Source organism: Corythoichthys intestinalis, chromosome 17, assembly GCF_030265065.1.
Source record: "Corythoichthys intestinalis isolate RoL2023-P3 chromosome 17, ASM3026506v1, whole genome shotgun sequence".
Classification (NCBI taxonomy): domain Eukaryota; kingdom Metazoa; phylum Chordata; class Actinopteri; order Syngnathiformes; family Syngnathidae; genus Corythoichthys; species Corythoichthys intestinalis.
This window is the reverse complement of record NC_080411.1, coordinates 44,627,599-44,650,097: the sequence shown is the minus strand read 5'-3', so window position 1 is coordinate 44,650,097 and position 22,499 is coordinate 44,627,599. Positions and strand designations below refer to the sequence as shown.

The following is a 22,499-nucleotide window of genomic DNA, read 5'->3' as shown; positions in this document are numbered from 1 at the left end:
TATGCTAGACAGATCTGCAGCTAAAGGATGAGTTTGGTTGAAGTTATTGCTGCCAAAGGGGAGGGGTCACAAAATATTAAATGTGATGGTTCACTTACTTATTTCCCCTCCATCTGTCATTGTTTGCATGCTATCCTCATTGAAATATGAAAACCTATAAATGCTTGGGTTGTTTTACTTCAAGCAGACACTGTTCTTTTATCTGTATGAGTTTGACAAAGATCACATTTTATGGTGATTTTATGCAGAAATGTGAGAAAATTCAAAAGGTTCATATACATTTTCAAACCACTGTATCTATTCATTGCTGTTGTGTTTTCAGGCTGGTTCGCAAAGTGCCTGTACTCCTTTCTGTAAACAGTTGAACTCTCCCCTTCAAAAATCAGATCAGATTATTGTTAATACTTTGTACAGGATTTTTGGAGTTAATTTTAAATAATTTTTATGGCACAAAAACTAATTACGATCGATCGGGTCCGATCACGTCATTTTCAAAGTATCGGAATCGGCCAAAAAATATCGGCCATGCCTTTTTTTAAGATACAGTGATACCTCAGCTCACGAACGCTTAAGCTCACGAACTTTTTCGCCTCAAGAACATTAAATTCGCGAGCATATAGTCTCTGCTGACGAACTAGTTTTCGGCGGACGAACCAATTCACGCGGTCGAAAAGCTCCACGAGAAGCTGACGCACGCTCACGGCGTCCCAGTTCGTCCCTTCACTTTCGTTGAGTGCGGACGTGGTTTGTGTTTGATAGACATTTTGGACCATATTGAGTGTACTTTTGCTATTATGGGACCGAAAAAGAGTTACCTACAGTCCTTATGGAAGGTGACTCGTGTTACCAATTTGCCCTCGACTGGTAATTGGCGGTGCTTTCAGCTTCCCACCGTAGTGAGAAGTGGACCGGCGAGTCACGTTGGCTCGTTGTCGTCGGTTGTCTTCGGTTCGCCCGATTTCCTCTCCAGAAAGGTGGCGGCGTGCATACAAACACCCAGAGGCGTCGGATGGCTTTTTGTGGGCACTTTTATTAACAACCAAAAACATGTGGGGGGCACAGCACTGGAGTCTACGCTAACTGCGCACTTTGCCGGTAACACTCTCCTTCCAAACAGTAACTCCCTCCCTCCCTCCTCCTCCCAATCCATTCCATCAAGCCATCAACTACCATCACAAAGGTAAATAAAACGACTTTATTATACAGTACAGTTTATTTCTTTAATTATAATACAATAGCACATTTATTATACATAAAATAAGGTATATTTTTGTGTAGTTTTAAAGCTTATTTAGTAGAAAATTATGTTTTATGGGGACCTGGGAACGGATTATTCTCATTTTAATGGTTTCTTATGGGAAATAAATGTTCGGAAGACGAACTTTTCGCCTTACACACACTTTCTGGGAACCAATTATGTTCGTGAGCTGAGGTATCACTGTATATATATATATTTTTAATTAAATCGTTTTCTAAATGTATTTAACGTTACAGACATAATATGTTACACTCATCCAGAGTCTTTAGTTTAGGCTTAAGGTACCGATAACTGCGGTAATTAATTTTTAACAAATGTAACACGTTAAATATTTAACGAAATTAATGCATGCGCTGCACGACCCACTCACGCATTGTCGCGCACAATCTGTAATGGCGCCACTTTTCCCATTTAGAGAGGTAAAAGGCAGCGTGAAATGAGTAGAGTGCATTTTGGCAGCCTTTGGAGCATTTTTTACAATCCCTCTCCCTACGATTAGACATATCATGGGAAGCAATGTGGGGAAAGCAAGGTAGCAATTGATCTTTTTCTTAACACCTTATGTTATCTCCCAACGCAGAGAAGATATATCCATTGGTAGCACTACGCACAGTCATGGGTCCACTTCCCATCATGCATTTGGGTTGAATGGCTGCAGTATCATTTACTGAAAGCTCAACAAATACACTAGATGGCAATATTTAGTCACAATATACAAAGTCACAAGTCTTTCTATCTGTGGATCCCTCTCACAGAAAGAATGTCAATAATGTAAATGCCATCTTGAGGATTTATTGTCATAATAAACAAATACAGTACTCATGTACTGTAAGTTGAATGTATATATTCGTCCGAGTTTTATTCATTTTTTTCTTAATGCATTGCCAAAATGTATATGATCGGGAAAAATTATCGGGAATGATTGGAATTGAATCGGGAGCAAAAAAAAGCAATCGGATCGGGAAATATCGGAATTGGCAGATACTCAAACTAAAACGATTGGGATCGGATCGGGAGCAAAAAAACATTAATCGGAACAACCCTAGTAATTAGTGATTTTTTTCTTTACAAAAACAGAAATTTTCTTAAATTTAGTTCTCCGGCGAAAAAGCATATGATTGTCCTTTCTTGTCTTCAAATAAGTAAGACACGCTAGCATTGTAGCTAATTATTGTTTGTTGTTGCTGTTGAGCATGCCGTGTAGAGCGCTGTTGGATATTCGTGTGCAATTTATTTTAGTGTCGTGATAAGGGGGTGTTAAACCGAGGCTTATTGGCCCTTTGGTTTTGAAATGTATTCGCGTGTCAGTGCGCCATACAGCTGCGGGAATTTGCATTATAAAACATGGGCGCTTTAGTAGTACGTCAACTATCCAGCATGCGTGTGTACTGCCATTGTGTACGCCTTGTATGGAGAAAACACACAAGCATGACAAATTGTGACCGAAATGGCTGTTTTTTTATTTTTTTATTTATTAGTATTAGTATTTAGTAGTATTAGTATGCATTTATAGTTCATACATTTGTAAATGAGAGGGTTATAAAGTCGGTCGGCTATTATGAAGTACACACAACCACAAAGGTTGAGATGAACCACATATCAGTTAATGTGCTAAATTATCTACACAATGCAAATTATATCCATGTCTGCAAATCCACAAGAGGACACAAGAGAGATAGGGGAAGCCACTCTTCAAACCTCTCAATGTTCTATAATCGCGTGGTAATAACGTGTCAGATTAGGCTATACAAATTGTCCTCTCTGAATGGACTGCTTTAAAAGCCTCCCTCACTGTGAGTGTTTGTGTAATTGTGAAACAAGCAAGTCCTAATCTCCTATGAACACACATTTGTAAGACTACAGTCATCATGCTGACCCGTCTTTACAGGAAAGAAATGCTAAATTGCCTTTTCTGCTTTTTGCCAAACTAAGTTTCACACATTAAATGAAAGACTTGTCAGATGTCCAAAAGTCCATCAGCAGTTGTTTTTACCTACTATTCATGGGAAGAGGGAGCAAGACGAGAGAGTTCTGTGCTTGCACTTATACTTAAAATAAAACACAAAACTCATTCGAAAAACTCGCCATGAGCTGGGATGGTCCTTCGGGTGATCCTTTCCATCCAAAAACAACAGCTCGAAAACTAAGATTTGCTTTGAATTATCATTACGTCCAGCTAACATAAGCACCAGTTTTAAATGACAAAGCCCTCAACAGGCGGCCGTTTGGTGAAGCTAGCCAACTAGCTAGAGCTTTTGAGCGCCCCCTTCTTGCATGGCTGCTTCCCATTATCTTCCAAAGAATTTATGTGCTGAGTTCATGCCCGCTCCTTAAGGTTACTTTCCGCCAAGAGGCAACATGAATACACTGTAAGCCAATAGCAATGTACTGGGCGTACAAATGACGTCATGGATGAACTTGCTCCAAATTTAACATTTTGACCTCAAAACTGTTCAACAATTGTATATAATGTAAACAGTGTTTTGCCATGAGCATGGGCATGCTAGGTTTAAAATATTTAATTAGACTTATTATTAAGACAACTAAGACTTGATTTAAATATTCATTCATTCGTTTTCAGTAACGCTTATCCTCATAAGGGCTGCAACTTATTTCAGCTGACATCAGGCCAAAGGCGCACCACAGACCAAACTATGAACTGGTTGCCAGTCAGCCACAGGGTGTTTTAAATTGTTTTTGACTAAATTATTTGGTTGTTAAACCGTGATTTTCGGACTATAAGACACTACTTTTCCTCTCATTTTGAATCCTAGGGCTTATAGTCCAGTGTGGCTTATTTGTTGATTTATTTGGGTTAATAGGTAACACTTTGTTTGACCGCAGCGTCATAAGACTGTCATAAGACCGTTATAATTATGATATGACACTGTCATGGGAATTAATAGTTGCTTATAACTAGGGCTGTCCCAAACGACAAATTTTTACAATTAGTCGACTGATCTACTAATATTTTTAATTTAATTTTAATTTTATTTTTTTAATAATTTAGCAATGACATTTTTGTTGACACTTATTAATTCACAAAAACATTTTGAACACTTACATTATTTTTTAATGTACAAATAAACATGTAAATAACAATAATAAATCACAAATAAACAATGAGGTCAAATGCTGATAGCACTAACCAGAGCAAAAGAATGGAATGTAAACAGATTCAGAACACTGACTTCGCCTTTCCAACATGATTCAAAACAATTCTTCAAAAAATATCTCACATTAATATTTTACAGTAGTATACAAGTACTACTATATAGAATAGTATTATAGTATTATAATAATTATAATAATTTTTCATTGCCAATCAGATTTTTCATAAAGGGTGTCATTTTAAAGCTATTCTTAGTGTAGAGTGTGAATTCTGAAGTATGTGGGATTAACTCCATAAATCGTCATATATGTGATGAACATGACATGCTTTTATTTTGATTGCATGTGGTGTCAGTAACAGATTTTTTTTCTTTTTTTCATATTTTCGTTTCCAAATGCTGTTTACCAGCAATTTTTCATATTTGAAGTGTCACCTTTTAACCACAACTTTGCATTTTGGAGAAACTGCCAATGTTTTATAGTGGGCTAAAGTGGGTTGTCTTTTTTCCCCATTAGCCTCAACGTAGCAACGCTAACGTTTACAGTGTTTAATATTGATGTGTTTCCTTATTTTGTATGTCTGAACTTTAATCCGACGATGTGTTGATGACATATAAACATGTGTGAAAGAAACTGGAGTCTTATATACCATCAACACGCACGCACTGACAAAATGCAGCTGTGAAAATTACCGCCCTCATTTTTATTTACCGTGCGATAAATGGACTCATTGCATATCGCGACAGGCTGAGCAACTCCAATAAAACATGTCGTTAGTTTGTTGGACTTAAGATCTGCCAACTTGTTGTCTCCTGTCGTCTTCCAAAAGAAGTGCAGCCAAGCTTGACATTGAAGAGACAGGACTAAGCCTGTCGCAATATGCAATAATTCCATTAATTGCACAATAAATAAAAATGAAGGCGGTAATTTTTCCACTGCGACTTATCGCCTCGCGTGCATGTGCATGAAAACGATCCGCAAAAGTTCGGATTCCTTGTTACCAACTACGCAAAATGCATCTTCGTTCCAGGTCCGGCAAAAAATAGCGCCGGAGCCACTCGTTCCCATTATATCTATTGTTCAACGTATAACTGCCGCGTCAGTGCTCCGGATTGACTGTCCATCTCCGGTGTGCCGGAGCCCGCCAGATGATTTAGGCATTTTGTATTTTTGCTGGAGACGCACCCGTCAAAATGGGCGGATCCAGGCCTGGAGTCAACAGCCCAGCGTCTTATTAACGGTTTGAACACCAGCGAACATGGACGAAGAACGTTTTATCATGGAGGTGGAAAGTCACAAAGTGATTTATTATGATGCAGCAGATCATTATTATAAGGACAGCATTAAACAGGAAGCTGCAAGGTGTCCTATTAAGTGTGTTTTTCTGGCAATTATATCAAACGTGCTGACATCCTTTGTTGTTATTAACACACGACGCTAACCATTCCTCAACCTGTGGCTCTCGGTAAACCGTCTCTTTCTCACTCCTGCATCACATGAACAAAACAACATCACTGTTGCGTGCGCTTCCGGATATTCACAACGAAGTCCGCAAAAACATTGTTATCGACTTGGCTGCTACGAACAACCTCGCTTTGACCACGGACAGCTGAATGGACATGATGACCATTGAGTGGCAAATTAAGAGTGCTGTGCTTCAAACTCGTCCTGTTTATGAAAGTCGATTGTCATATGCTGGTGTTGTGCAGTAATTAGCAGACGTGACTTATGTGGCGTTTGGTAACATTTTTAATGCGCGCGCACACTAGATATCATGAAATAGCAAAATAGATGTGCTATGTCCCATGCCATTGGCTACGTGAGCCCAGGGTGATTATGGGAAACGTAGTCCATATACTACATCGATTAATTAGAAACCGCCATAACTGAATGGAAGTTAAGCAGGCCAGATCAATCCATACCAGTAACTATATAGATAATGCTGCAAATATTGTTAATTCAGTACGTGACACACATAGATTCGGACCACAAATAGGATGTCTTGCTCATGTAGTAAATCTAGCTGCTAAGAGAATCAACAACCCATGTAGCAATCAACAGTGTGCCCCGCCTCACGTTGCAAACAGTAAAGATTGTTCTCAGCACTTTTATACAAAATTTCAGATCAGTAAGAAATAAGCACATATATAATGCACTAAAATGCTTGTTTATATGATGGCAATTTAATTTGTGCTCGTTAGAAGAAGAAAAAAAAAAAAAAAAAACGGAAACAAAAAATACATTTTTTTTTTCCGAGCATTAAATATATTGAAGCTGTTAGGTTTTGTGTTGGGTTTTTCCTAGTGTGACTTGTCTCTGTGATTACCCATTGATTTCACCTGTGTGTGTTCTCCCAGTGTATCCTGCAATCTGCATCCACCTGTGTTACCCAGCTGTTCCTCGTCTCGTTACCCCTTGTCTGCGTGTGTATATAAAGACCCAGTTTCTTGTCACCCCTTGTTGCGTCATTGTCAATGTAAATGTCTTTGTCAACGTCAAAGTCCATGTCAAGTTCTCATCAACAGTATTCACGCCTAACCAAGCCCTTGTGTTCAAGTGAGTTTTTGAAAAGCAGTCTTTTGTTGGTGACAGTTTTTGTTTGCTTTAGTGCCTTCTTTGGATTATCACAGCCTTTGTTTGCACTTTGTTTTTCGTTGGCTTCAATTAAATCATTTTTGCACCGTTATCTGCCTCGCCTACATTTCCCTGCATTTGGGTCCACCTTGCTCGCCCGCGCTTCGTGACAGAAGCGAATCAAAAATTGTGTACCCCGTATCAAAAATCGTACCGAACCGTGACTTAACTGTATCGTTGCATCCCTATGGAACACCATAGCAGAAGCTATGATTGTCATTTGCCTAAATGCTTAAGTTATTAAGTGCAATTTTATTATTATTTTTTTCTTGAAAAACACATTTTATTTATTCTGTGCGGTATTAATATTGTTGTCTTTTACTTAAGAGGCATGGTCTATTGTTTTTAGTTGTGATTTCTTAAAAAGTATTTTTGAATTTAAGAGAAACTATTTATCACTTTTAAATGGGTGTTCTTCATCAATAAATATATACTGTATTCTCACTGTGTTATTGTAAATTGGTTTAAAAAAAATTGGGGAGGCCGTAATAATATTGCATATCGCAATAATTTATGAGATAAATTATCGCACACTAAAATTTGTTATCGTGACAGGCCTAGACAGGACACGACAGTGTAGCCTCCTTTGTTTCGTTGAAATAAGTCAATGTTTTGGCCACTCTAGTGCGCTTTTTTTGCTTTGTGCCGGTTTCGGTGCTTGCATACCGAGCGTCCGACATCCTCAACTTTCCACGCATATATTTTTTTATCCCTTCATTAACCGTCGACAAGCATCCTGTCGTGTTTACGTCGTCTATGACGTCAACTACGTCGACTAGTTGGGACAGCTAACAGATGTCATTTAGTGTCATCCAGCAAATTTTGTCACTAACGCATTATATGTCCATCTCGGATCTTTTACATCCATTCAAAAGTGAGATAATTTGCCAGATAACACTAAATGACATCGGTCATAAGCATTCATTAATGCTTATGTCAGTGTAATGCCATAATTATGAAGGTCTTATGACAGTCTTATGACACCGCTGTCAAATAAAGTGTTACAGGTTAATATGTTTTGGTGTAAATATTCCATATAACAGTGAGGACAGCAGCGGCTTATAGTCAGGTGCAGCTTATCTATGAACAAATACCGTTTTCGTGTCAAATTTGGTGGGTGACGGCTTATAGTGAGGTGTGCCTTATTGTCCGAAAATGATGGTATATGTCAAGTAATGTCTAGTAATGAATGTTTCTGATAAGAGTCAGAAAAAAGGGACATGTGCTCTTTTTCTGTGTAATACACAGAGTAAATCCATTTAATCTTCCACTGTCACACTTTGTGAAGCTATGAATTAAGCTCACTCAGTCTCTGCCACAGTTATAGATTGTCCACTTCTGCTGGAAATAACAGCTTCTATAAAAAAGTCATAAAGAACCCAGCTACTCTTTCATCGCATTATTGATCAAACAAAACATCCATTCATATTGTCTCTGATATCTCTGATTGCTTGCTGACCTGGATTCACTCCCTCCAACCCAGTAGTACAGCAACACAAAATATCGGCTTAACGCATAAAGCCTCAGACAACTTAGTTCATCTGTGGAAACACGAACCTTTCCACCAGAATAAAGTGATGGCTCAGGGATTCATCGTCAATCATTAGTCATATCCTGAAATTCACTCAAAAAACAGTGCCTCACATGATGAAAGTGCCAATTTGCATTTTTACTCTGTTCTCTGACACAGTCCATGTAGAGTTGACAGTGGGTGTGTGTAATCATACAAAGGATTGTGTGAAAATAATAGATCAATTGAAGCAATGAAGAAGCAGATGAAGAAGTACTGTAGACCTGATGACCTTTAACACTCCCTTTAAACTCTCATAAACACGCAACAATCCTTTTTTGACACCTATCACTTTGACTGCTTCTCACACTCTTTTAACCTTCTGTAACTCCATTTTTTTATCTTCCTCACCCTTATCTGTCACTCTGAAAGAGTACCTACAGTATACTCCTGTTGTCATAGAAACACTCCTTCTCTCCTCTCTTTCACCTTCTCTTCCCCTTATTTCTGTTATTCTAGTCTTTTTTTCACCTCATCATTTTGTCTCTTTTCCTAGCCGTCTTCATGAACAGTGTTTATGCGGGTCATTTAAAAGCATTAAAGGTCATTCGATGAATTTTTCTCAAAGTTCAGGCATTAAAAAATATTCGAGGCATTAAAAATTATGTACATTTGACGGTTAAAAAACTTTTTTTTTTTTTTACATAATTTATTAGTGTTGTCTGATATAATTGGGTAGCTGATAACATCGACCAATAAAATGATTTTAAAATGAAATCAGATAATATCGACATCAGTTTATCATGATCAGTTTTGGGTCAATAAGCATGTTGCCTTTAAAATGAATGCTGAAGCCTTCTGCCTTTGTACAAGGGCTGGTCACAGCTTAGCACTGCAATTATGATGATTGACCATTAAATGTCTCTAAATGAAGATGATTGGGATTTCTCATGTGAGCAGACAATTTACACTCATTGTGCAAATATTAAATGAAGAATAAATGATTGAATAATAATAATCTATAAACTCAAATACATACAGTACCTTATTCACTGTACTAAAGCTGTGTGCCTTTGTTGTTATTTTGAGCCAGAAGCACTATGTGAACCATTTATGGTACGGTAGTGCCCTATTGGCACTTTGCACTTGATAAAAAAAAAACTGACCTTTGCACTATTTTGATTTCAACAATGAATATAGTGGTGCAATATACAGTGGTATGAAAAAGTATCTGAACCCTTTGGAATTCCTCACATTTTTGCATAAAATCACCATCAAATGTGATCTGATCGTTGTCAAAATCACACTGATGAAAATACAGTGTCTGCTTTAACTCCAACCACCCCAAACATTTATAGGTTTTCATATTTTTGTAGCATGAAAAAAATGACAGAAGGAGAAAAAATAAGTAAGTGAATCCTCTGCCTAAAGAGACTTAAAAAGCAATTGAAACCAATTTTTACCAAACTTTTTAATTCATGTGTGTGCCCAATCACTGATGAGTGATTTAAAGCTGCCCTGCCCACTATAAAACACACACCGAGTAATAATTGTCTTGATGGGAATATTGTCTTATGTGCATCATAGCTCGGTCAAAAGAGCTGTCTGAAGACCCGCTATCAAGGATTGTTGATTTGTATAAAGCTGGGAAAGGATGCAAAGCCATCTCTAAAACTCTGATGTTCATAAATGTTCATGTGCATCAGAGAAGTTGTCTACAAATGGAGAGAGTTTGGCACTGTTGCTTCTCTCTCAAGGAGTGGCCGTCCACCAAAGATGATGCCAAGAGTTAAGCGCAGAATACTCAGAGAGGTGAAAAAGAACCCAAGAGTGTCTGCTATAGACTTACAGAAATCACTGGCACAGTCCAGTATCTCTGTGCACACATTTACTATATGTAAAACAATGGCCAAGAATGGTGTTCATGGGAGGATTCCACGGAGGAAGCCACTGCTGTCTAAAAAAAACATTGTTGCTCGTTTATTGTTCGCAAAAAGGCACTTGGACACTCCACAGAAGTTTTGGCAAAAGATTTTGTGGGCTGATGAAACCATAGTTTAATTTTTTGGGAGTAACACATAACGTCATGTGTGGAGGAAAAATGAAACATCTCACCAATATCAACACGTCATCCCCACCGTCAAGCAGGGGCATCATGATGTGGGACTGTTTTGCTACTTCGGGGCCTGGACATCTTGCAGCGATTAATGCAAGAATAAATTCAAAAGTTTATCAGGATGTTTTACAGGAAATCCTGAGGCCGTCTGTAAGACAGTTGAAGCTAAAAAGAGGATGGATGTTGCAACAAGACAATGATCCAAAACACAGAAGTAATTCAACTTCAGAATGGTTTCAGAAGAACAAAATACACGTTGTGGAGTGGCCAAGTCAAAGTCCGGACTTGAACCCCATTGAGATGCTGTGGGATGATTTAAAAACAGCGATTCATGTCAGACATCCCTGGAATCTGAGTGAACTAAAGTTGAAGGGGCTAAGATCAGTCCTGATCGATGTGCCAGACTGATCTGCAGTTAAAGGGAGCGTCTGATTGAAGTTATTGCTGCCAAATGGGGGGCAAAAAATATTAAATGCGATGGTTCACATACTTATTTTTCCCCATTCTGTCATTATTTGCATACTATCCTCATTAAAATATGAAAATCTAAAAATGTTTGGGTGGTTTTAGTTAACGCAGACACAGTTCTTTTATCTGTGTGATCTTGACTAATGACATTTGACGTTGATTTTAGGCAGAAATGTGAGAAATTTCAAAAGGTTCAGATACTTTTATATACATCTGTAGGGACTTTTCCCATAACTTCAGTTGAAGATGTTTTCTTATGTTTCAGAATGTTTATTGGAAAACCTTAAAGTTATTTTTTTTTTTTTAACTTATCCTGTTCAGCTGCTTGACAAGGAGAATGGAGATCTGAGTGTCTGAATGATCTGAACAGTTTTAATGTATCACATGGGAGTATTACATACATTTGTTGTGATCATTCAATGCACCTTGTTTATTAGGAGAAAGCAGCGAACAGGAAGGAGTTATGGGGGTACAAAAGAAAAGAGGGAGAGAGACAGAAAAAGCACAAACAACAACATGAAATACATTAAACGCCTATTCTAAAAAACTATGAATATGTTGTGGCTATCGTTAGCCAGTTGTATTTGCGGTTGACACCATGTAGGGGGCCTGATAACCAAGGAAAGAGGGAAGGGGGTTCTGAAAGATAAGTGATTGGGAGGGGTGGAGTGTACCTTAAATCAGCCATGTGGTCTAGAACTCAGTATTTGTGGTAATCCCTTGCGAGTGTGAATATGTTGGCATCCTATTCTATGCTGTCTCATCGCTAATCCTAACACCGAGGTTTCCTACTGGAGTGTTTCTAATTTCACCTAATCATGCGTGAGTCCCATCTAAAATGTGATAGTCCAGCAGACGAGTGGAGATACCGCGTGGGTGATTGCATTTGGGTGGGTGGCTACATTAATCATAATTAATGTATCCAGTATCACAATATAATTAGCCATAATATTTTGAGTCCAGGACCGCATATCGGTTTGCTATGGGTTTTTTGGAGTTGGACAGTATTAGGATATTGGTTAAATAATCATAACCGCACAACTCAACTTTCTTTCAAATTATGTGTGTTAAACTATCTGCTGTTCGGCATGGGCATTAAATTATTTTAAAGTGGCATTAAAAGTGGCATTAAATGAGATTTGCTGATACCTGTAGAAACTCTGATAAAAAGAAAAAAAACAACAACAAAAAAAACACTTGTCCTGTTCTATTGTAATTGAGCAGTTACTGTATGAGTATTTAACAAGTTTTGACATCTGGCACTCCTTTACTCCAGCTTATCATTGTTGTCTCTTGACTTACCTTCTGTTCTCACTTGGAAACCTGAAAATCTCTGACTAAACAGTCAGAGAGTGGAAAAAATAATGACATTATTATTGTCTAGATCTAGAACTATGGCAGTGTGAGGACAAATGTGTAAATGACAGGTTCAAGAAAGTCACTTTGTGACCTGCACCACTACTGATTCTGAAGGCAATGGGCAGATTAGATTGACTTGCCGCACAAAGATGCTGCAATCTGATTGGACAACATATACAGTATCTATATGTAATGGAAGCTGTCAAGCCCAGAGAAATACTATGAAGTGATTGAACTGTTGGGAATCAATCAATACCGCAAATTAAAAAATGTATGTTGTGAATGTACTGTAGGCAAGCCAAAAAGGCCTTTCCCACCTCTATTATTGAATGTTCCCCCCACCTTTTTCTCAATCACTCTCTGCTCTCTTCATAAGGGTATTCTTTCATCATTCAACTCCCCCCTATTTTTTTGAAAACCCTTTTCATCAATTCATGTTCATTGAGCCTTCCACTCATCTTATCCCTCACGACTCCTTTTAGCCACTATCAAACTAGAATACTTTTCAACATTAAAGGCCAAACGTCAACAATAGCTTTGTTCTCGACTTACGTTGTTAGCTGAATCCTCTGTGGGTTTTGTTCCTCCTTCCTCTGGTATGTCAGGCGCTGTAGGAACTGAGACTGGAAGCAGAGGGGATCGAGCCTTACCAGCCTGACCCAGAGAAGCTGTCTTCACCTGAGGCTTTGGGAGGCTTGCAGCTGTGTAAAAAGGGGAAAAGTTTAACTTCAAAACACATCCAAGGAAACTGGGGCCAGACAAACCAAATCATGCAATTTCTTTTGTGATGCTTAGTTAGAATCAGGACTGGACTGTTGAAAATGTTTCACCTTTGAAAGGCCTAAAGCGACAAGATGGGTAATCGTTTACCAACAAGATCACTTGCTGTCATTTTTTTAACTCAGGAAAATGAAGCTAGCATTCATTTTTAATAATATTAATCAGTTTTGGAGCAGTCTGTAAATAACTAGTTTTCCCTAGAAATCTCATTTCAAATCTCCCGAATCTATTCCCCTTGAGTGCTGACATGTTTTTTTTTTTTTTTTTTTTTGAGTCCGGAAATATAAAATAAGTGCCAAAGGTTGTTGCAATTAGGGGTGGAAACCTCTTGGTACTTCACGATACGATTATTTCACGATACAGCGATATGACTGTGATTGTGAATACGTTGGTCAGGAAATCATTCTAGTATAGTCTACAAAATAACCAATAAACAGAAAAAACAAGCTACTTTCATCCTTCTGCTGTGAATTGGAATAGGTTTATCACTAGTAGACGTCCAATCTGTCTAAGCTGCCATCCCTCCCACTTTAAATGAATTGGATGTCGATGGCGGTCAATGGCAACCAATTAGTTTAATTTGGGTGCATTTCAGGCCATTTGCTGTAGATTCTTTGTCTCTTCCTGTCAATTTTGGGGCATTTATGGGTCACCTATGGTTTATTTTTGGGTTACAGAACAGAAAGTGACCCTAGAATCCCCCCAAATAAATAGGCAATGACTCAAACTGAACAGAAAGTGACCTGTAAATGCCCTAAAAATGAACAAAAAGTGACCTGTAAGCGCCCAAAGATATATCGATTCATGGCAGGAGCATATCGACTGTGATAAAATGGCAAATATGGATCCAACACAGACGAGGATGCTGGAGTAGAATTTATTACAAAAAGAAAAGGGGAGCACGCCAAACACGTGAGAAAAATAAAAACAATAAGAAGCACGAAACGAGTCGGCGGAGAACCAAGGGAAAGGTGTTGATGGCCAGAGAAGGTAAAGACAAAATAACAAAGTCCAAACAAAAATACGAGCACAAAAACAAAGTTTACCACGAATAAAAACGTAAGTAGCAGGAGACTCGAGATGATGCGCACAGAAATAAGCAAGTAGACACAGTAAGCAATCAAGTAAGAAATAGTCCGACACTCGCAGATGGTGACAGGAGCATTTAAATATAGAGTACCTTACGAATTCAATTATTTGATTGCAAGGCTGCGTGACGTCATCATTGTGAACCGGAAGGCGGTCAACATAAAAGCGCCCTCGCATACAACCCATGTTAGAATTGCTTGTTTTCTGCCGGTAATCTTTCAAAAAAGAACATGCTGAGTAAACACTGCTGCTATGGAACTTGTAGAAATGACTCTAGACATTACGACATATGAAGGATGTTTTTTTTCATACATTTCCCGTAGCCAACAATTCTGTGGAAAAAATGTGAACAATGGATGAACGTGTGCCTACGTCCAAAAGACCACTTTAACGCCATGTGAAGCCATTCACCTTCATATACAGTAAACCTTTTGTTGGGGGCCATGGTCCTACAGAGGACGAAGAGTTAAGCCATTTTGATATTTTTTCTTATTTTTTTTAGCGTGGCGTTTTGCCGTGCTGCTTTTGTCTGACAATAAATGACCTGAAAAAAAATTTAAATGGTATCTGACTACCACTGTTGTTACCTTTTCTGTTGTAAAAAAACAACTTTAGTAAGGAGTAAGTGTAAATAAATTATTGAAGAAAATTGAAAGTGTTCGTGGTCCATCACTGAGTAGCATTTGCGATCGTTACACAAAAATAGCAATATAAATGACCAAGTATAAATGGACAAGAACGGTCAAGACGTAAGACAACCAGAGGATATAATATATAAGAAAGACAGGGCATATGGTGGTAAAGGATAGCTTGTTGAAACAGGAGAATGTCATTGTCGGTAGTGTAAGGCAATGCACAAAAGAAAAAGGTGTCGATAAAAAAAATACTTTTGAATCAGGTCGTTTATTTTCCCGTCTTTTTCAGCCATCGACACTCAAGCCATCTGTTTAACTGAATATTTGTATGTTCTTCCACATCTTTACCAGTGAATTTGGCACCAGGGACATCATTTTCGGATAGAATTGGTAGGTTTAGCTCAGTAAACATTTCGTTCGTACATGATTTACATGCATCTAGCATGAGGGACGATCGCAAGCTTGAACCCCCCTCCTAGCAACAGTTGCTAACGTCATGAATATTAGTGAGCAAAGGTGACGTATTACGTGCGGTACGCTATTGAGCGCTCCAAATGGGCCACAGGTGTGTTGCATCGGCCCCGCTCATCCAGCTGAATCAGGTGCTGGAATGAAAAATGAACTGAGAAGGCACACAGACCTGACATCAACAACCTTTTGGGATACAAAGTATCACGATATATCACCGTTGTGATATTTTGTCACACCCCTAGTTGCAATACTGCAACACATTTTCTTTTCCAGTCCTGTTTTCAGGGAGTCCCACTATTTGTGGCAAACTTGTATCTAAGATGTCAATTGCGACCGCCCAAAATTATTACAGACTTGAACTCCCAATTTAGAATTGATGCCTCTGTTGCCCCAGTTTTCTAAAATTCTTGAAAAACGTTTTAATTCTCGACTAGAACAATTTCTGGAGAAACATAAAATAATAAATGAAGGTTGGTTTTAGAACTGGAAGAACAACCTCAATGGTTATGATTGAAGCAACTGAAGAAATCACTAATGAAATCACTAATGCGTTAGATCAGAATAAATATGCAATTGGTATTTTTTGTGATCTAAAAAAAACATTTGATACAATCAATCACCAAATTCTGATTCATAAACTGGAAAAATATGGAATTCGTGGGGTTGCAGGGAATTGGTTACAAGATTATTTAAGCAAAAGGGTGCAGTATGTCAAAATGGGACAGTATACATCAAAACAACTTGGTATTGCTTGTGGTGTTCCTCAGGGGTCAGTGTTGGGGCCAAAACTTTTTAATCTATATATAAATGATATTTTAAATGTATCTCAATCTCTAAAATTGATTCTTTTTGCAGATGACACAAATGTATTTTATAGTAGTAATAATTATAATGAGTTGGTTAAGGTCGTGAACAAGGAGCTAATTAAAATTAAAAAATGGATGGATATAAATAAATTATCATTAAATTTAAGTAAAACCAAAGCTATGATGTTTGGTAGCTTTAAAACTAATCTTGATTTGCATGTAATTATTGATGGTATCGAAATTGAAAATGTAGATGTGAATACATTTTTGGGTGTCACAATTGACAGTAAACTGACATGGAAACCCCACATCAGACATATAAAAACAAAAATTTCCAAGAGTCTCTCAATTATAAATAAAGTTAAACAGTTCCTTGATGAGAACGCACGCCGCACTTTATACTGCTCTTTGGTTCTCCCATACTTCTCATATTGTGTTGAAGTCTGGAGAAACACTTATCAGAGCACGATAAATCCTTTAGTTACCTTACAGAAACGGGCCGTGCGGATCATCCATAAGGTCGGGTTTTTGGATCACACACATAATTTGTTTATTCAATCAAAGCTGCTAAAATTTAACGATCTTGTAAAGTATAATACCTCACTAATCCTCTATAAAGCATTCAATAAATTATTACCAATTAAATTGCAAAACTTTTTTACAATGAAAGAGAGAACTCATAACTTGAGAGGTAATGGAGACTTCAAAATACCAAACCAAAGTCGAACAACTCGTAAAAGTTTTTGTGTGTCTGTGTGTGGAGTGAAACTTTGGAATAATCTGGGAATGCAACACAAGCAATGCCAAACTATCTACAAATTTAAAAGGTTATACAAACTTATGGTCTGGTCACAGTATACTGATATAAGGTCTAAATTACATCAATAAATTGTCTTGGTATGAGTGCTGGTTGTTTCTTACCATTGCTGGTATATTGTCCGTGACCGTTGTTGGTATAGTTATTGTTGCCATTTATAATTTGTTGTCCTGTGTGTGTGGCCTTTACCATCGTTGGTATGGGTTTACTTTCATTTACCATGTTGGTATGAAATTGTTTTTGGTTTGGGTGTTACCTGTGGTAACTTCATCACAAGGGACAAAATTGGTTACAAAAATGTGTATGTGCAAAACTGTTTGGACTGATTTTTTGGTGGCCTACATTTATGGAAGGAAGTAGCAAGATTTTTTTGTTCTTAATTAGATAAGAATAGGGGTGGGATTAAATAGGTTTTCTTCTTCCCACTCCTTTTCAGGCATGTAGTTGATGTTACAATGTTACTTAGCTTTGCTGCTCTTTTTGTTACTTGATTATATGAGCTGTATACATTTGTTGTCTTGACAAGGAATAATGGAATGAAATAAACGAATGAAATGAAATGAAAATTAATGCCTAAACTCAATCAAATGTTAGCTTTCAATCACGGCCACTGCAGTTCGTTTAAAGAATACTACATTTGTAAAGATTGCAGTTACTTTTTTTTTACGCAGGATTTGCCCATGATAAAATATATTTCATTCATTGTAGCCACACTCTTAATATTGTGATTACTAAAAATAAAAAGCCTATTTAAAAACAGTAGTGTTGTAGTCTATGTCATTCTTTTTATGAATTCTGATACCTGAGTAAGAACTGGATGCACCATGTCAGGGAAACTTGTTTTCCCCAACAGGGCTACATTTTTAGTCTGCTGTTGTTCTCCCTTGGTAGGCTACTTATGATTGTTCTGCCTCTCAGAGTGAACTGTCGGGTACTGTATCTCGCTCCTTTTGTCCTTGTTTATGTCAGCCTTTTCTACAAGCATGCATGTAGTTTTTTTTTTTTTCCATCCTTGTTTTACAGCAAATGCTCATTCTCTGCCAAATATCCAGGTTCAAATTGCTTTTGAACAGATGACACATGCAACAAACGTTTTAAATTCACAGCAGAAGGAGGAAAAGAGCTAAATGACTGGATGTCTGTCATTGTCAATAAGATGACAACATTTTCCAGGTATCTTGCGCAACACTGGCAATTTTTCAAGGGATGTGCCATTGTGAGAAGGTTGCGGTACCTCCAAAGAGGGGGAGAAGATACCGCAAGACATGCCATACACCAGGAGAGCTGAAGTGTTAATCAATTAAGATTTGCAAACTGAATAGCTCATTGGATGAGATCTAACGTGTGATTATTTCAGTGTTGCTAAAATGGAGTATATCCCATTTTAAATTGTGCAAAAGATACCCTAGATTCGATTCGATTCGATTCTATTCTATTCTATTCTATTCTATTCTATTCTATTCTATTCTATTCTATTCTATTCAAAATGGATTGTTTCTCTGACGCCGTCAATGGCAGCCAGTGAGTTAAATTATTTGGCCAAAAATAAACTGGTCTGGCACACATTAGATCTAATTGCTATGAATGTGGCCCGCAAACCAACAAAGTTTGACACCCATGATTTAAAGTGTCCATTTCATCTAACATGCCTGGGAAATATGAAGGAATCATGAGAAAGCACCCATAAGAACAGTACATTGAATACACGCAAAGGTCACAAAGAAGAGCCGAGCTGAGATTCAGACCTCAAAACTCTTCTGCAGGGACATACATACTAACCTCTCCACCATTGTGCTGTCAAGCCTTATCTTGCCAATTCTTATTTAGTGAACAAACTGCTCTACTGTTGAACGCTTAAGTCCCTGAAGGTTTGAGCTTGGTCAGTTGATTCGATTACACATAAGTGATATTGATCGATCTAAATGGCATGTTCATATGCGAGTAGGTGGACTGCCAAAAAATAAATAAAAAAGTGGAAGCCTAACCCCTGCAGTAATCTGTCTGACCCACTAACCATCAACCAATTCATCCGTGAACACAAATTGATTTGAAAAAGGAAAAAAAAATGAATACCCCATCAACAGAATAAACAAACAATAGAGTATAACAATGGCCGACTTCATGATGTACAGTACATATCCAGCTATTTCCCAAGGTAATTTGTGGATGGAAAAATAGATAGATTTAATACAGGGGTTGGACACAACAATGGAAACACCTAACATTTTGGCATCATACTCATTGAACATAATTGTTAAAGAATGGCATAAGGAACATTCTAATGAAGTTTAGCATCTCATATCCCCAGACCTCAACATTATTGAGCATTTATGGTCAGTTTCAGTGATTCAATTAAGACATCGATTTCTACAGCTATCGTCTCTAAAAGAGGGTATTCTAATTGAAGTATGGCTTAAAATTCCTTTGGAAACAATTCACAAGTTTTATGACTCAATCCCTTGAAAAATGAGGCTGTAATTACCACAAAGGCGGAACTACACAATATTAAATTAGTCTTGTTGATTTTTTTATAGGTGTTTCCATTATTTTGTCCAACCCGTGTATTTCTTTTTTTTTTTTTTTTTTTTTTAATTTTCTTTAGAATACATAGTGAATGGCAATGTTTTAGGTGCAACTGCGCACAGTTTAACTGAGCAGACTTCTTTTTTCATATAATAATCTGCACTTTATGTATATTTAATGCGGGAATGTCACCTTGAAGATGGATCCACTCAGAATGTCTTAATGCTCACTTATTACAAAGCAGAATGGCATATTATGTACTTGACTGCAATGACGGCTCGAGTATTCAATATTCATGGTCACTTTGAAAGAGGAAATGGTCCTCATTCTCTATAAAGGGCATGAGTTTTCTGAATGTGTTTTTCCAAAGGTTAAGCTGATTTTATGTCGGCTTCATTATAAGTTAAGTTTTGCATAATTATCGACAACTGTATAATATAGAAAACCTATGCAAATTAGCATAAGTAGTACTTAAGTACAGTTGGAAGAACTTTTAAAATAGATATCACGATTGATAGGGTCCGCGAATGCGGAAAACAAGGTTCGACGGGAATCACTAGAACTAACACAAGTTTCAGTAAAAAAAAAAAAAAAATCTCACTTTAGTTATATTTGTTTTACCACGACAACTGCATGTAATGCTTAATGTATCATTCATGATACAAATGAGAGAACATACAGTACAGGCCAAACGTTTGGACATACCTTCTCATTCGTGCGTTTTATTTTCATGAATACGTACATTGTAAATTCTCACTGAAGGTAATAAATATGAATGAACACAGGAAGAATTACTGTATGTATTTAGCCCAAAAAAGGTGTAATGACTAAAAACATGTTTTATTATTCTAGTATCTTCAAAGTAGCGACCTTTTGCTCCAATAAAATTTTTGCACTCTTGGCATTCTCTTGATGAGCTTCAAGAGGTAGTTGCCTGAAATGGTTTTCAATGCTTATCATGGTTAATGAGTCGAATTTCTTGCTATTATCAGTGAGACTGGGACCGCAAAAAAAAAAAGCATAGCATTATTATGTGAATTACAATCATATTTTGAGACGATTCGACTATATACAACGAATTGGCAAAGCGCAGATGACGACAAATGAGTCTTTCAATCTGCCGTTAAGCTAGCTGGATGATGACATCGGCAGAGTAACGATTTCAGCTCATTTAGAAATCAGCCCAATGGAGGAGGAAGATTCAGAATGAGGAAAATGCGACAGAGAGCAGCAAAATGTCATCATTGTTTTTATCTCTCTACTCCAATATTTTACAGGATATTGTTTTTATCTAAGTATTTTCCCCAATTGCTAAATAAATGGTATGATCATGACAAATAACAGTCTTGTGCTAAATGGAATATGAAATATTAAAAATGCATGTATTCAGTACGACAGGGCAAAATTACTGCAGAATGGTAAAAACTGCCGACTTCTTCCTCTCCCGAATGGTATTTTATGTCACTGGAGTTAGTTTGGCTTTTGTCATTTACCTGCCCCTGCTTCGGAGACAGAGGAAATAGCGTAAACAAAACAGGAGGTGTGATAGCTAGCCAACATGCTAACCTGAACCGAGCAGTCTTATTCTCGCCTTTCGAAAATGAAAAATCACACAAAAATACCCCGACTCATTTCACACACGGTGGCGGGGTTGATTGTCTTCACCGATCAGCCAGCCCCTGACTGCGAGCAAGTTACAGCTCCTCGTTCTGCTGCAGCTCCGGCGGCCAGGCAGAGAGGGGAGGGAGGGGAATGAACGCTGAAAATAGCACATTCCCGTTGGACAAACGGGGCGACGTTCGAGTGGGGGGCTGATCGAGCCCAAGCCGAGGAGTGGTCTATTGGCGGCCACACGAAGAGGACCGAGGGTGTGGAAGTGACCATGGTGTGTCACAAGCCTCCGGTCGTCAGCCTTCTCGGTGGACAGGGAGCATTGTCACCCACAAAATGCAAGCCACCTCCTTATTAAAATGTGTGCCATCATCCCAGTATTTGACATAATATAGAAGACGTAGCCTACTCACTTCCTCGTTGGTACAGTGGTCCCACAGTTGTTGGACTTGTTTTGGTCATTATCTGCGGTGAACTTTTTGAAACTCAAAAAGGCTCACACGCCTCTCCCTGGTGCAGCAACAAAAGCCTGCAGCACATTGGGCTGGCGTAATGCAAAAAATAAACAAAATAATCCGCAAAATAAGATGAATCCGCAGTCGTTTTGCATGCTGTAGTATTGGCTGTATGCTGAAGATGATTAGCCCACTGACGTCACATTTGCATTCTTCATCAATCCAGGAAGTCATTTTCATGGGTCGGGATTAAAAAAATTGAATAAATATATTGATCGCTTCCACACATATCCAAGCGGTCCATTTCATTTAGGAGCATAAAATACTGCGTGAAATATGAAATAAACATTTTGCTGTCATAGGCACTTTAATTTGTGTTGCATTGAATGAGGTGTGCCCAACCTTTGCCCTATACTGTATACAAACAAATCAATTTAAAAAATTTTCAAAAAGTGTTATCATGTTTGAGGACCACATAAAGCTTTCAAACTGAAAAAACACAAATTTTTTGTTCATTATTTCTGGGATCAGGCATTATAGGGTTAATATGGAAGATGTTCTGAACCTCCCCATTAGAGAAAATAAAATCTCTAAATCTAAATCTAAAATAAAATAAAGTCTCTTCAGCGCTTTCCTTTCTCTTAAAGATCTTGATCAATTTTCTGTTGCATTGCCCTTTTTCATCGTATTAATTCAACAAGCTTGTTCCTTTGTTCTTTTTTGTTGTCCCGAAAACATGGGCATAATCAGAGCTAACTATCCATGCTGATCACAAGTCAGCCAATTGAACGTACAAATGGAGTCCTGGCAAGGGAGGGTTGTTGGTTAGTTGAGCGGATGCACACATTGACGAGAC

At 37.9% G+C, this 22,499-nt stretch overlaps 1 protein-coding gene across 5 annotated transcripts in view; it reads right to left on the bottom strand.

Annotated features, from left to right (window-relative positions):
- Nucleotides 1-22,499, bottom strand: part of dcc (DCC netrin 1 receptor) — a 520,661-nt gene that overhangs the window by 4,536 nt on the left and 493,626 nt on the right. For 4 of the 5 annotated variants that reach the window (XM_057819873.1, XM_057819875.1, XM_057819876.1 and 1 more), the window contains exon 28: nucleotides 13,009-13,157. In XM_057819873.1, the coding sequence (XP_057675856.1) occupies nucleotides 13,009-13,157 (149 nt within the window). Of the gene's footprint in view, nucleotides 1-12,399; nucleotides 12,435-13,008; nucleotides 13,158-22,499 lie in introns of all 5 variants that reach the window. The other variant, XM_057819874.1, reaches the window with a different exon arrangement.